The 11458-nt window shown below is 56.0% G+C and overlaps 1 protein-coding gene and 1 non-coding gene across 2 annotated transcripts; both read right to left on the bottom strand.

Annotated features, from left to right (window-relative positions):
- Window positions 1–191: 191 nt before the first annotated feature.
- GNB2 (G protein subunit beta 2) lies at window positions 192–5537 on the bottom strand. Its single transcript, XM_003934174.4, has 10 exons — window positions 5374–5537; window positions 2987–3132; window positions 2728–2766; window positions 2503–2609; window positions 1942–2005; window positions 1697–1859; window positions 1536–1602; window positions 1057–1258; window positions 748–964; window positions 192–664 (listed from the first exon to the last, which is right to left on the bottom strand). Exons 2-10 carry the CDS (start codon window positions 3041–3043, stop codon window positions 558–560), a joined length of 1023 nt encoding a protein of 340 aa, XP_003934223.1. The 5' UTR covers window positions 3044–3132; window positions 5374–5537; the 3' UTR covers window positions 192–557.
- A 3449-nt stretch (window positions 5538–8986) lies between these two features.
- On the bottom strand, window positions 8987–9127 carry LOC120360462 (U4 spliceosomal RNA). Its single transcript, XR_005576953.1, has one exon. It is a non-coding gene; the product is annotated as a U4 spliceosomal RNA (small nuclear RNA).
- Between the last annotated feature and the right edge of the window lie 2331 nt (window positions 9128–11458).

Here is an 11458-nt window from a genome sequence, read left to right as displayed (position 1 = left end):
GGAACTAGGAGCTCCGAGCAGGGCCCACACGGGCTGCTTATCTCTGGGAGTCTCTGGCCTGGGGATTTAGCTTTGCTCTGAGAGAGACTCAGACCAACCCCTCCCCGAAGCTGCTTGGTTTACCCACCCCTGGCAGCCCTCAACCAGCAAAGACCAGAAGCAAGGAGGACACGGCAAGGGCAGAGACCAGGTACAGAGTTGGAATTGGCTCCTTTATGGAAAAACTGAAAATATAATAAAAATTAAAATAAAACCAGTTTTAAAAAAGCCAGCCCCTGGGGTTTTTACCTCCTGCCTCTGGCCCTCCAGAGGGGTGAGGCCCTAACCCCAGGGCAGCAGAAGGATGAGGGCCTCCTGCCCCTCCTCTTCTCCCATTCCATCCCCTTATCTCCATAGTGGGGGCCCCGGGAGGAACCAAACTTGGGTGGGAGGGCAGGGACCCAAGGCCCCGTGGCCCAGGGAAGGGGGCTGGGAGTGCCCCCAGCCCCACAGCCCCGGAGTGTAGTGTGGGCGTGGGCAGGGTCCCTCCTGGCCTGGGCCCAGCAGGGGTGGGGCCACTAGTTCCAGATCTTGAGGAAGGAGTCCCAGGAGCCCGTGGCCACAGCCATGCCGTCATCGGTGACCCCGAGGCAGCTCACACGGTTGTCGTGGCCAGCTAGGACCCCTGTGAGGGAGGAAGGAGATGTCAGAACCAATTTGGCACAGGCTCCAGGTCCCTGCCTATCAGTCTGGGACCCCAGCTCTCACCTGCACGGTCGCCCTTCATGGCATCCCAGATGTTGCAGTTGAAGTCATCGTAGCCAGCGAGCAGCAGCCGGCCGCTGCGAGAGAAGGCAACAGAGGTGATGCCACAGATGATGTTGTCGTGGGAGTACATGAGGAGCTCCTGATCGGCCCGCAGGTCGAAGAGGCGGCACGTGGCGTCATCAGAGCCAGTGGTAAAGGCGTAGCCGTTGGGGAAGAACTGCAGGACACAGGACCAGGGTGGGGTGAGGGCAAGGAGCAGGGCTGGGAGCCTGCTGGGGAAGGCCTGGCCCAGCGCGCCCTGGAACTCACAGCCACCGCGTTGATGTCAGATTCGTGGCCGATGAAAGTCTGTCGGCACATGGAATCCCGAACGTCCCACAGCTTGATAGAGGCGTCACAGGCGCCTGACACAAACGTGCGGCCGTCAGGGGCCAGGGACAGGGACATCACATCCCCACTGTGTCCAGCAAAACCCACTGTCTGCTGGCCTGTCTCAATGTCCCACAGGGCACTGGAGAGGTGATAGGAAGAAGGAAAAGATAAGAGACAGAGCAAAGGACAGAGTCCCTGCTCTCCCCGCCCCACCACATGAGCCCAGTCCTGTGGAAGGATCCAAGGAGGCTCTTGTCAGAGCCTTAGGTGCGGGGGATGCATCCCTCCCTGACCCCCTTATTGCCCACCAGGAGAGGGAGGCTACGGTGCAAGCTGTGTGCTGAGCACTGGGACAGTGGCCCCCGAGGCAGGAAGTGTGGGTTCCCCCAGACTGCCCAGCCCTGGCAGAGCCTCACCAGGTGGTATCCCCAGAGCTGGTGATGATTTGGTTGTCATCCAGGAAGCGGCAGCACGACAGGTACCCTGGGGAAGGAGCTAGTCAGCCAGGTCTCCACACGGAAGGCAGTGTACCCCCCACCGACCCCAAAAAGGGCCCGAGCCAGGTCAGGCCCCTCACCAGTGTGGCCAGGCAGCTCCCGGCTGACCCTGACATTGCCCTCTCGGGTCTTGAGGCTGTAGATGGAGCAGATGTTGTCCAAACCCCCACAGGCCACAAAGTTCCCTGAGGGCGCGTAGGCACAGGTCATGACCCAGGAGGAGCGTAGCGGGATGGCGTGGACCTGCGGAGCAGGAGCAGCGCCCAAGTCAGAGCCAGCCAGGGCCCTGCGCCCCCACCCCGCCCAGCAGCCCGTGCCACCCTACTTTGTTGGTGGTGTAGCTGTCCCAGATGATGAGCTTCCCATCCTGGGAGGCGCTGACCAGCAGCCTGGTGGGAAACAGTTCGGGGAAAGCAGAGGGTTGTGGCTTGAAAGCAAGACACACCTCCCTCCCATTGGGTGGGAGGAGGTAGGGTCTTTCTCTGTTGCCCAGGCTAGAGTACAGTGGTGCCATCAGAGCTCACTGCAACCTGGAACTCCTAAATTCAAACAATCCCCCCACCTCAGCCTCCGCAACATAGCTGGGACTACAAGGCTGATCTCAAACTCCTGGGTTCAAGCAATCCTGCCCTGGCCTCCCAAACTGCTGGGATTACGGGTGTGAGTCACCTGAGAGACAATCTCTGGCTGCACCCCACAAGTTCTGAAATGATCCTGCCTATCCAGGTCTGGCAGGCATGTCTGGGAGTCACCATCTTTCCAGACACATTCTGGCTATTCTGGCAGCCTGCTCACCCCACCAGATCTGAGGCTGCCCCCACAGCCTGCTACCAAAGCCAGCTCACAGCACCAGCCCGTATCCCACCGCCCCCCTACACACACACACCTTGAGTCGGTCCCCCAGTGCATGGCATAGATCTTTGCCAGATGCCCACGGAGGGTCCTCCGGGTCCTCATCTGGATTCTCCCCACTGGGTCCAGCCCAGCTGTGATCTGGAGGTGGAGACAAAATGGGCTCGGGGAGGCCCAGGCAGCAGGACTGCAGAGAGCAGCGCCCTCCAATCCTCACCCCTACAACCCCCAGTCACCCCCCCCAACTGAGTGCCCTCACCTGGGTCAGTGTTGAGTCCCCACATGCTTTTCGGGCATCCTGTAGAAGGTGGCAGAGCCAGAGAGACGCGAGAGAAGGCAGGTTGGAAAGGGAAGAAGGGAAGAGAACAGAAGACAGGAGTGGGCAGGGTCAGGTGCTGAGCCATTAAAGCCTCCCTCCCCCTGCCCCCCACCAACCCCCAGAAAAACCCAAACCCAGCCCAGCCCAGGGCACCCGGTGGGATACACATAAACCACCCACCCCTGCGCCAGGCCCTCACCCGGATCTGGTTCCGGAGCTGCTCGGCCTCCTGTCTCAATTGCTCCAGCTCACTCATGGCGCCGGGCCCGTGGGGCGGGGTTGGGGGCGGCTGGGGGCCGCGGGACGGGGGCTGGGGGAGGCAGCTCCTGGCCGCTGGCCCGAGGCCTGGGGGATGCAGGGCTGACGTCAGGCCCGAGGCCGCCGGGGAAGTGGGGGGAAAGGCGGGGTTGCAGCGCGGCCCGGAAGGGGTAAGCACGGGGAGGGGGAAGGGGCGGCGCGGCCGGGTCCAGGGGCACAACCAGGGTCTCCGGCACCGGAGACGTCGAAGAGTAAGAGCCGACTTCCCCAATCTTCCTCCCGCCCCCCGGAAACGGAGCGGGAAGTGCAAGAGGAAGCGCAGGGGAAACCCCTCCCTCGGACACAGCCCTGGCGGGACACCCGCGGCAGGAACTGGGGGGGGGGGGTATCCCTTCGAAAACAGACCTGGCGTCTGCCCCAGCCCGCACAGGCACCGCCCTCCAAGCACCTAATTTTAAAAGGGGCGGTGCCTCTTGAAATTCACCCCCACACGCCGCACACCCTCCACACACACCCCCAGCTTCGACAGTGGCGGGTGGGGGGGGGAAGACCAGAGGGGAAAGCTGGGCTGTTCGTGGGGTTGCCTAGGCAACCGTCACCCGGACCGAGAGCACCTCATTGGTGAAATGCCCCCACCCTAGCCCCGTTACTAAGGCAACCGCATCCACGGCAGAGACCTGTAGGGTGGGTGACCCCACCCCCGGCCCCATCGCCCCCGCCCGACCCAGCCTCCCGCCCCTCCCCAGAACCGGCCCGGGTGGCTGTTTACAGGATTTGGGAAAAGCCGATTGGGCGCTAATAGGTTCTGGACGGCTCACCCCGGATAATCCCCGGTCCGGCTGCGCCCCATTAGCCGTCCGCCGCGGGTGGGGGCGACAGCGGCGGGGAAGGCAGCCCGGAGCGGTTGTTCCCTCCAGCGCCGAGGCCGCCCGCTCCGCCGCGCCCACAGAAAGCCCGTGGGGGCCGCTCTCGAGTAATTACGGCTCCGCAGCGAGGTCCCCGGCCCCGAGGCGCGGAGCTGCTCTCTCCCAGGCGCGGGCAGGCGGCCCCAGGCGGCCGGGCCCCAGCGCCCTGGACACCCGAAGGGCCCAGCCCGCGGGCTCGGCGCCGGGGCCCCAGGGACCTGGCTTGCTCCGCTCCAGGCGCCAGAGTCCTGTTACCCCCCCATCCCCGCGGGACACCTGTGTGATACGGCCACGCACACTGCACTGGGCCGGCCCAGGCGTCCCCCACCCAGCTCCCACTTCCCCCAGGTTCCTCTTTCCCACTGACATTTCCCCTCCTCAGCTTTCTACGCCAGTGCCAGGGGGTGCTCCACAAAATCCGGGAGTGGGGGGCGCGGGTAGAACTCCTTACTCCACCCATCCCCCAGGCCCGCACAAAGCCTGGTCCAGCTACCAGCAGCCCAGGTCTGGAGGCACCGCCGGAGGCCCGGGGCAGAAGGAAGCAGGGCAGGAGGAGGAAGCCACTGGGGGCGGGGGAGACGCTCTCAGCCCTCGGTCCCCATCACCCCCCAGTGCCCTCGGCAGCCCCTAGATTCTGGGGATATAGCAGCCAAGGCTCCATAGAGAAATGGGGGTGCCGCCGCCTCCGCAGGTCTGGCGGGGCACAGGAGAGGTGACGGGAGGGTCCCCGGATCTGGCAGCTGGTGCAGCGCGGGCTGGTGCGGCGCTGCGAAGCGCTGTGGGCCTGGCCCTCCAGCCCCCACGACCTTCATTTTGCCCAAAAGAAAGCTGGGCGGGGGGCGGGCGCCTGGGAGCTGGGCTTGGGGTGAGGATTTGTAAAGGGAATAGGGTACCGAGGGCTCCGGTCTCGGGGAGTGGGGCCAGAAACCACGGACAGAACCCAAATGAGGGGATAGGGTGGAGACGAAGGGAAGGGTGGCCTCACGGCCTTGCCTGCTTCTCCCTGATTTTGGAGTTTTGCAAGGCGAGCGCCGGCAAGGGTGCGACAGTGGAGGACCCGAGGGGTGCTCCCAGGGGGCAGGCGGGAGGGTGGCGGTGGGGAAAGGGGGCGGGGCGGGGCCTAGAGGAAGCCCGGAATTTAGACCCCCAACTTCCATGGGAGCAAGAGGCAGGCGGGGCTGGGCTGGGGTCCGAAATCAGGCAAAAACTTCGCTGATGGTGCCGCACGCACGGCGTGGGGCGAGGGTCCCCGCAGTTCCCTTCCGGGTTTGGGAGCGTCGGGGCCAGAGAGGAAGGGAGGGGAGGTCTGGGGAGTTACGTCCGCTCCCAGGAGGCCAGCCCGGGGAGACAGAAGGAAGAGAGGTTCCCCAAGGGGAAATTGGGGGTGGGGGGGCGCGAGGACTCCTTTTGCCAGCGGAGGTACCTGTGGCGGTGGGACTCTGCGGCGGGGGTCGCTGGCGGCGCGCGGGCGGCGCTGTCTTCCTCCGCGGCGGAGGCGGCGGCGGCGGCGCGGATGGATTTCCTCAGTGGCCCCAGCCCCGCCGCCAGCGCTGCCTCCCCAGAGCGGAGGGATCCCGCCCGCCAGTGACGCGGCTGGTGCCGCCGCGCCCAAGACCCAGCTGGGCGAGACCAACTGCCTCACGCGGGGGGCAAGCAAGGGGACAAAACTCCACCGAGGGGCCAAAGACGGGCCCAGTATCCCGCAGGATCTCACCACACGGCATGTGGATGCAAACAGGACTCAAATATAAGTTTGCCTCCCGGAAGGAGTAATATATTCCCCCTCTGGGACTGGCGGAGATGGTACTGGCACATTGGGAGGCCGAGGCGCTCGCTGGTCACGTGATCGACCTCCCGCCACGTCCGGATTGGGTGGCTCCAGACTGGGAAGGAGAGTTCGACGCCCCAGTTCCCGGTTGGGCCACGCCCCGGCCCTGATGAGGCCACGCCCCTACTGGGGGGCGGAGCTAAAGTGACCTGGACTGGGCCTGCCCGAGGCGTCTGGAAGAAGGGGCGCGATTCCGAGAAAGTCTTGGAGCGGGAGTGGTTAGGGTCTGATGCGGGCGCCCTTGGCAATGCCATGAGAAGGGTCATGTCCAGGCAGTTCCTCAGCCTCGCCCACTAGGCTTCCGTTGTCCCCCTTTCAGGGCTTGCCACTGTAATAACAACTCATATTTTTTGAGTTCCACACTTATTTTTAAATTTTTTTTTTTATAAAGATGGAGTTTCTCCATGATGGTCAGGCTGGTCTTGAACTCCTGACCTCAGGTGATCCACCCACCTCGGCCTCCCAAAGTGCTAGGATTACAGGCGTGAGCCACCGCGGCCAGCCACACTTATTTTTAAATTCGAGTGCAGTGATATGATTGTAACTCACTGCCACCTCAACCTCCTGGGCTCAAGCAATCTTTCTACCTCAGGCTCCCTAGTAGCTGGGACTACAGGCTTGCTACAGCCACCATGCCCAGCTAAGTTTCAGATTTTTAGTAGAGATGGGGTCTTGCTATGCTGTCTAGACTGACATATGTTAAGTCTCACAGTACTGGGAAGTTAAGTGCTAACATTCTCCCCATTTTCTTTCTTTTTTTTTTGAGACAGGGTCTTGCTCTGTCGCCCAGGCTGGAGTGCAGTGGCGCAATCTCGACTCACTGTAACCTCCACCTCACAGGTTCTCCCGATTCTCCTGCCTCAGCCTCCCCAGTAGCTGGGATTACAGGCGCCCACCACCATGCCCAGCTAATTTTTGTATTTTTCGTAGAGACAGGGTTTCACTGTGTTGGCCAGATTGGTCTCAAACTCCTGACCTCACGGTCCGCCCGCATTGGCCTCCCAAAGTGCTGGGATTATAAACGTGAGCCACCGCACTCAGCCATTCTCCCCATTTTCTTTTTTTTGGTGGTGGAGAGAGACAGGGTCTCACTCTGTCGCCCAGGCTGGAGTGCAGGGCCACGATCTCGGCTCACTGCAACCTCCACCTCCTGGGTTCAAGCGATTCTCCTGCCTCAGACTCCAGAGTAGCTGGGATTACAGGCGCCCACCACCATGCCTGGCCTTTTGTGTGTGTGTGTGTGTGTGTGTGTGTGTGTGTGTGTGTGTATTTTTAGTAAAGATGGGGTTTGCCATGTCAGCCAGGCTGGTCTCGAACTCCTGACCTCAGGTGATCCGTCCGCCTCAGCTTCCCAAAGTGCTAGGATTACGGGTGTGAGTCACCGCACCCAGCCTTCTCCCCATTTTCTAGTAGTGGAAAGAGACCTGAGACTGCAGAGTTTAGATATGAACCCAGGCAGCCAAAACTTTACTGTGCATTCCAGTATATCTGTAGGAGCCTCTAGATGAACCCCCCTCCTTCAGGGACCTTTCCTGTAAAGGGAAAGGGACAAGAATGTAGGTATAGGCCTCAGTTTCCACATCTGTTAAATGGGGGTGTTGACAGCCTTCTACCCTGCAGTTTCAGATTCTTAGTTTTTTTTGCTTGGTTTTTGGTTTTTTGGTGGGTTTTGTTTGTTTGTTTGTTTTTTGAGACAGAGTGTTGTTCTCTCACCAGGCTGGAGTGCAGTGGCTCGATCTCAGCTCACTGCAACCTCCACCTCCCGGGTTCAAGCGATTCCCCTGTCTCAGCCTCCCGAGCAGCTGAGACTACAGGCCTGCGCCACCACATCCGGCTAATTTTTTATATTTTGATAGAGACTGCGTTTCACCAAGTTGGTCACCATGGTCTTGATCTCCTGACTCGTGATCCGCCCAGCTTGGCCTCCCAAAGTGCTGGGGTTACAGGGGTGAGCCACGGTGCCCAGCCAAGTCTCGAATTCTTACTGAGAACCCCATTGATTGTGGAAATTTGTTGGAATGTTCAAGTCAACAAATAGCCTTCACTGAGTTGTTGTAAATTAAAAGTATTAAAACATGCAGCCATAAGAAAGAACGAAACAGGGCTCATGCCTGTAATCCCAGCACTGTGGGAGGCTGGGGCAGGTGGATCACTTGTGGTCAGGAGTTTGAGACCAGCCTGGCTGACATGGTGAAATCCTGTCTCTACTAAAAGTACAAACATTAGTTGGGCGTGGTGGTGCATGCAGGCTGAGGCAGGAGAATCATTTGAATCCGGGAGGCAGAGGTTGCAGTGAGCTGAGATCGCACCACTCACTGCACTCCACCCTGGGCGACAAAGCAAGACTCCATTTCAAATTAAAAAGAGAGAGAGAAAGAGAGAGAAATAGAGAAGAAAGAAAGAGAAAAAGGAAAGAAAGAAGAGAGAGAAGGAAGGAAAAGGGAGGGGAGGGAGAAAGAAGGAAGGAAGGAGAAAGAAAGAAGAAGGGAGGGAGGGAGGTAAGAAAAGAAGAGAAGAGAGAGAAATCATATCCTTTGCAGCAAAATGGAAGCGCCTAGAGGCTTTTATCCTAAGTGGATTAATGCGGGAACAGAAAACCAAATGCTGCATGTTCTAACTTATAAGTAGGAGCTAAACGTTGGGTACTCATAAACAAAAAGATAGGAACAATAGGCACAGGGGGAAGGTAGGGCGAAAGGGTTGAAACACTACCTATGGAGTACTGTACCCACTATCTGGGTGTCGGCATCAATTGTATCCCAGACTTCAGCATCACGAGATATACCCATGTGCACATGAATCTGAATCTAAAAAGATGAAATTTTTTTCAAGTATGGAAACAGACTCTTCATTTAGTCTCTGTGAAAGGCATTACAAATTGTTTTTCAAAGGCAATTTTTTTTTTCAGATTGAGTATGTTATTAACATGGTTGTTGTCTTTGTAATGTGTACACACACTCAGAGTGAGCTGCCTGGTGGGGAGGGGAAATGCTAAACATGCCAAAAGGAAAATGAAAAAGGAATCCTGTAGGTTTTCATTATTGTAGGCAATTATGTCCACATCACTTAGAAAGCTATTGCCAAATCAGTCCAAGGAAGCAGAGTTTGAAGGTGGGCTGGGGGAAAATCCTGGGAAAAATTCAACAGTGGCATGACAGAGCTCTCAATATGAGAAACGAAAGCACAATTTTTTTTTTTAATCAATCAGTCTCCGAAGAGACTTTCAAAAATTGCCAGTGCCGACTGTATTGCAAGTTGTCACAGCGGGGTATTGGGAAAAGTTTTCAATTAGCAATAATCGCGCCTTGGATAAACCTCAATGGCTACAATATTACCACTACGCAAAGCTAAAAGCACAGTTTTTTTTTAAAAAGAAAATATAAACAATCACATTTGTAGTTAGGCACAAATTCTTTTTTTTTTTTTTTTTTTTTTTTTGAGACGGAGTTTCACTCTTGTTACCCAGGCTGGATTGCAATGGCGCGATCTCGGCTCACCGCAACCTCCGCCTCCTGGGCTCAGGCAATTCTCCTGCCTCAGCCTCCTGAGTAGCTGGGATTACAGGCACGCGCCACCATGCCCAGCTAATTTTTTGCACTTTTAGTAGAGACGGGGTTTCACCATGTTGACCAGGATGGTCTCGATCTCTCGACCTCGTGATCCACCCGCCTTGGCCTCCCAAAGTGCTGGGATTACAGGCTTGAGCCACCGCGCCCGGCACAAATTCTATTTATGAGTACCTACCAATTCAGTGACATATAAGCAATAGATAATAGATGTCAACTAGACATTAGAATTTGGGAGGGACCTCAGCGATAATTATGTCAATTTCCTCAATCTGTAGATGGCCACGGTGACTTCCCTAAAATCACTTAGACCATTACAGCCCAATTTTGTCAGTCTCGAAAGAGCATCTGTGCTGCTTCCTCTGCTTTGGTTTCTGTGCTAATAAGCTTTCCTGTTTTAACTCATTGATATTTACGAAGCCGGATGATGGCACTGCCCTAGGCAATGAGGATGTAACCATGAATGACAGTTGCATCCTCCTCCTGGAGCTTGCAGTCTACAGAGGAAGCAGATGGACATTGAAATAAGGATTAGGGCCAGGTGTGGTGGCTCATACCTGTAATCCCAGCATTTTGGGAGGCTGAGGTGGGTGGATCACTTAAGTCCAGGAGTTTGAGATCAGCCTGGGCAACATAGCAAGACCTTGTCAAACCTACCAAAAAAAAAAAACAACAAAAAAAAAACATGGCATGCGCCTGTAGTGCCAGCTACTTGGGAGGCTAAGGTGAAGAGATCACCTGAGGCGGAGATTACAGTGAGTCTGTACCATTGCACTCCAGCCTGGGTAATGGAGCCAGACCCTGTCTCAAAAACAAAAAACAGGCCAGGTGAGGCGCAGTGGCTCATGCCTGTAATCCCAGCACTTTGGGAGGCCACGGTGGGCGGATCATGAGCTCAAGAGATTCAGACCATCCTGGCCAAAATAGTGAAAGCTCGTCTCTACTAAAAATAGAAACATTAGCTGGGCATAGTGGTGCGAGCCTGTAGTCCCAGCTACTCAGGAGGCTGAGGCCGGAGAATCGTTTGAACCCAGGAGGCAGAGGTTGAAGTGATCTGAGATAGTGCCACTGCACTCCAGCCCGGAAACAGAGCGAGTTTCCATCTCAAAAAGTAATCATAATAAATTAAATAGGCCAGGTGCGGTGGCTCACGCCTGTGATCCCAGCACTTTGGAAGGCCAAGGCAGGAGGATCACCAGGTCAGGAGTTAAAGATCAGACTGGCCAACAAGTTGAAACCCTGTCTCTAGTAAAATATACAAAAATTAGCTGGGCATGGTGGCTCATGCCTGTAATCCCAGCTACTTGGGAGGCTGAGAGCGGGGAATTGCTTGAACCAGACCCGAAGGTTGCAGTGTGCTGAAATCTTGCCACTGCACTCCAGCCTGGGCTACAGAGCGAGATTCCATCTAAAAAAAAATAATAATAAAACAAAATAAATAAATAAACAAGAAACGAGAAATAACAGTTAGTGCCGATGACCTGGAGGTACCATTTACTTCAAGCAGAACATTTGCGATAGGACACATTTTGGGAGGAAGATCAAGAATTTAAGATTGGGAAGTTTTAGGTTTGAAGTGCCTATGGAGAACATTTTTTTGGTGTTTTTGTTTTTGTTTTTTTGAGACAGGGTCTCACTCTGTCACTGAGGCTGGAGTGCAGTGGTGCAATCACAGCCCACTGCAGCCTCAACCTCCTGGGCTCAGATGATCCTCCCACCTCAGCCTCCCCAGTAGCTGGGACTAATGGTGCACACCACCATGCCTCGCTAATTTTTTGTATTTTTTTTTTTTTTTTTTTTTTTTTTTGTAGAGACAGTGTTTTGCCATGTTGCCCAGGCTGGTCTCAAACTGGCCTCAAGTGATCCTCCAGCCTCAGCCTCCCAAAGTGCTGGAATTATGGGTGTAAGCCACCACATTTGTCCCTTTTATTTTTCCAACTTTTATTTTAGATTCACAGGGTACATCTAAAATGTACCCATGTGCAGGTTTGTCACATGGGTAAATTGTGTGACACCAGGGTTTGAATACAATTAATCCCATCACTCATGTAGTGAGCATAGTACCCAATAGGTAGCTTTTCTTTTTGTTTTTGTCTTTTTTTTTTCTCTGAGAC

This window comes from Saimiri boliviensis, chromosome 20 (genome assembly GCF_048565385.1).
Source record: "Saimiri boliviensis isolate mSaiBol1 chromosome 20, mSaiBol1.pri, whole genome shotgun sequence".
Classification (NCBI taxonomy): domain Eukaryota; kingdom Metazoa; phylum Chordata; class Mammalia; order Primates; family Cebidae; genus Saimiri; species Saimiri boliviensis.
This window is presented reverse-complemented; position numbering and strand designations above follow the sequence as displayed.